Genomic DNA, 1,783 nt, shown 5'->3' on the forward strand with positions numbered 1-1,783 from the left:
GGTTGAACTATTGAATTCAACTCACGATTTGTTTTCTTTTGTGGTAAAAGACTGGTATTTTGACGTCATTTTTTGGTCAGTGTCAGGACATAACTTTACAAAGGCCACGCTTAGACCCATATTTTTATGTCATTTTTATGTTTGTGGACCGCCTAGTGAGTTGTCTTTAGTAGTGGTCAAGGAAACAAGTGATCCCATTGGTTGAACTGTTGAATACAACTCACGATTTGTTTTCTTGTGTGGCCAAAGACTTTTGAGTCATTTGTTGGTCAGCATCAAACCATGAGTTTACTAAGGCCACGGTCATTTTGAGCACACTTTGCAATGTGGCTCTTTGGTCAGCGTTAGGTCGACTGTCCAAGACTGAGAGACAAGTGGAAGCACACCATTCTTATGGATTTCGAATCAACACCAAATATTGTATGCCACAAGCTCTATAGATTCCTATATTTGTTAAATATTTTGATGTTCCCTCTTTACTAACCAGCACAAATGATTCTGTTCATTTCTTTTTTCCGTGTCTTATAGGTTTCTTTGGGGTAGAAGAAGAAGACGAAGAAAAAGAAGAAGAAGAAGAAGAAGAAGAAGAAGAAGAAGAAGAAGAAGAAGAAGAAGAAGAAGAAGAAGAAGAAGAAGAAGAAGAAGAAGAAGAAGAAGAAGAAGAAGAAGAAGAAGAAGAAGAAGAAGAAGAAGAAGAAGGAAAGAGATGACATACATGACAGCGATTCAATTTATATCCCAGTTGTAGCGGTACTTTCTCGTATCTAAAAAAAAGAGACTATGGCAACCCTTGTGTCAGCCGCAGAGCAATGGGTTTAGTCTTTTGCTCCGGGAAAACCAAGATGCAGACAGAGAGTATTCAATCCATAGACTTCGTAGCTGGCTACAAAGCAACACAATACAAGGTTCCATGCGCATCTTTTATTTACTTTCCAATGTATCATTGCGACAAATCGACGTTTACAAATATGCATGTCTGACTTCCGATCGCCATTATGGACCTAGTTTAGCATTGTTCTAAAGGACAGTATTTTGTGTCGTTTTTTGAGATTTCCATTACAACAATTAGCCTGTAATAAATTTGGTTATCAACCCTGCAAATAATTGCAAGTGGAGACAAACACATCGATATATATTACTAGTACTAATACTAAAGTGGTCTTTTAAAGGACTTAATTCAGTATTATTAAAACAAAAAACAAAACAACAAAATAAGCCCCACCAACAAAACAACAGCAGCATCAGTAACAACAATATCAACAACAACAACAACAACAACAATAACAGCAATAACAACAACGACTACAAAAAAAAAGGAAAAAACAACAAACAATATTTGGATTTTATACTATGAATTAAAAAAAAGGTCGAAGCCTCGTATTTTCCAAGATCAATTTTTATGTCTCACAAAAATCGACAAGCTGCTATTCAATATTCATTCAATGTTTGCAGGCCTACAGTTGCTGGTGTCTTTATATAAGTCTGACAATAAATTGTCGTCGTCATCCAAAATCTTCGTATCATAAAAAGAAATGTAATCTTGGGCAGTCTCTCTTGGAATTTTCCAAATGCGAACTTGGATGCAACTGTTGGGATAAACCATGACAACAAAGGTGTTGCCACTATCCTGGGAAGGAAAGAGATTAATATTATTTGTGGTAAGCGATGAATAAGTCCAGTTTACATACAATCATATGAACAATAATCTTTCATACCAGACTCTTCGTTTTTTATCAACCGTAAAGAGGAAAAATGCCAAAATATGGTATTGTCTCAAATGCAA

General features: G+C 35.8%; 1 protein-coding gene across 4 annotated transcripts in view; it reads right to left on the reverse strand.

Annotated features, from left to right (window-relative positions):
- Positions 1-1,380: 1,380 nt before the first annotated feature.
- Positions 1,381-1,783, reverse strand: part of LOC144976414 (uncharacterized) — a 14,893-nt gene continuing 14,490 nt past the window's right edge. For all 4 annotated transcript variants that reach the window (XM_078920701.1, XM_078920702.1, XM_078920699.1 and 1 more), the window contains one exon: positions 1,381-1,627. In XM_078920701.1, coding sequence (XP_078776827.1) covers positions 1,436-1,627 — 192 coding nt within the window. In that variant the 3' untranslated portion in view covers positions 1,381-1,435. The remainder of the gene's footprint in view (positions 1,628-1,783) is intronic.

The sequence above is a fragment of the Berghia stephanieae genome, chromosome 7 (assembly GCF_034508935.2).
Source record: "Berghia stephanieae isolate SIO BIC M18660-M18661 chromosome 7, UCSD_Bste_1.3, whole genome shotgun sequence".
NCBI lineage: Eukaryota > Metazoa > Mollusca > Gastropoda > Nudibranchia > Aeolidiidae > Berghia > Berghia stephanieae.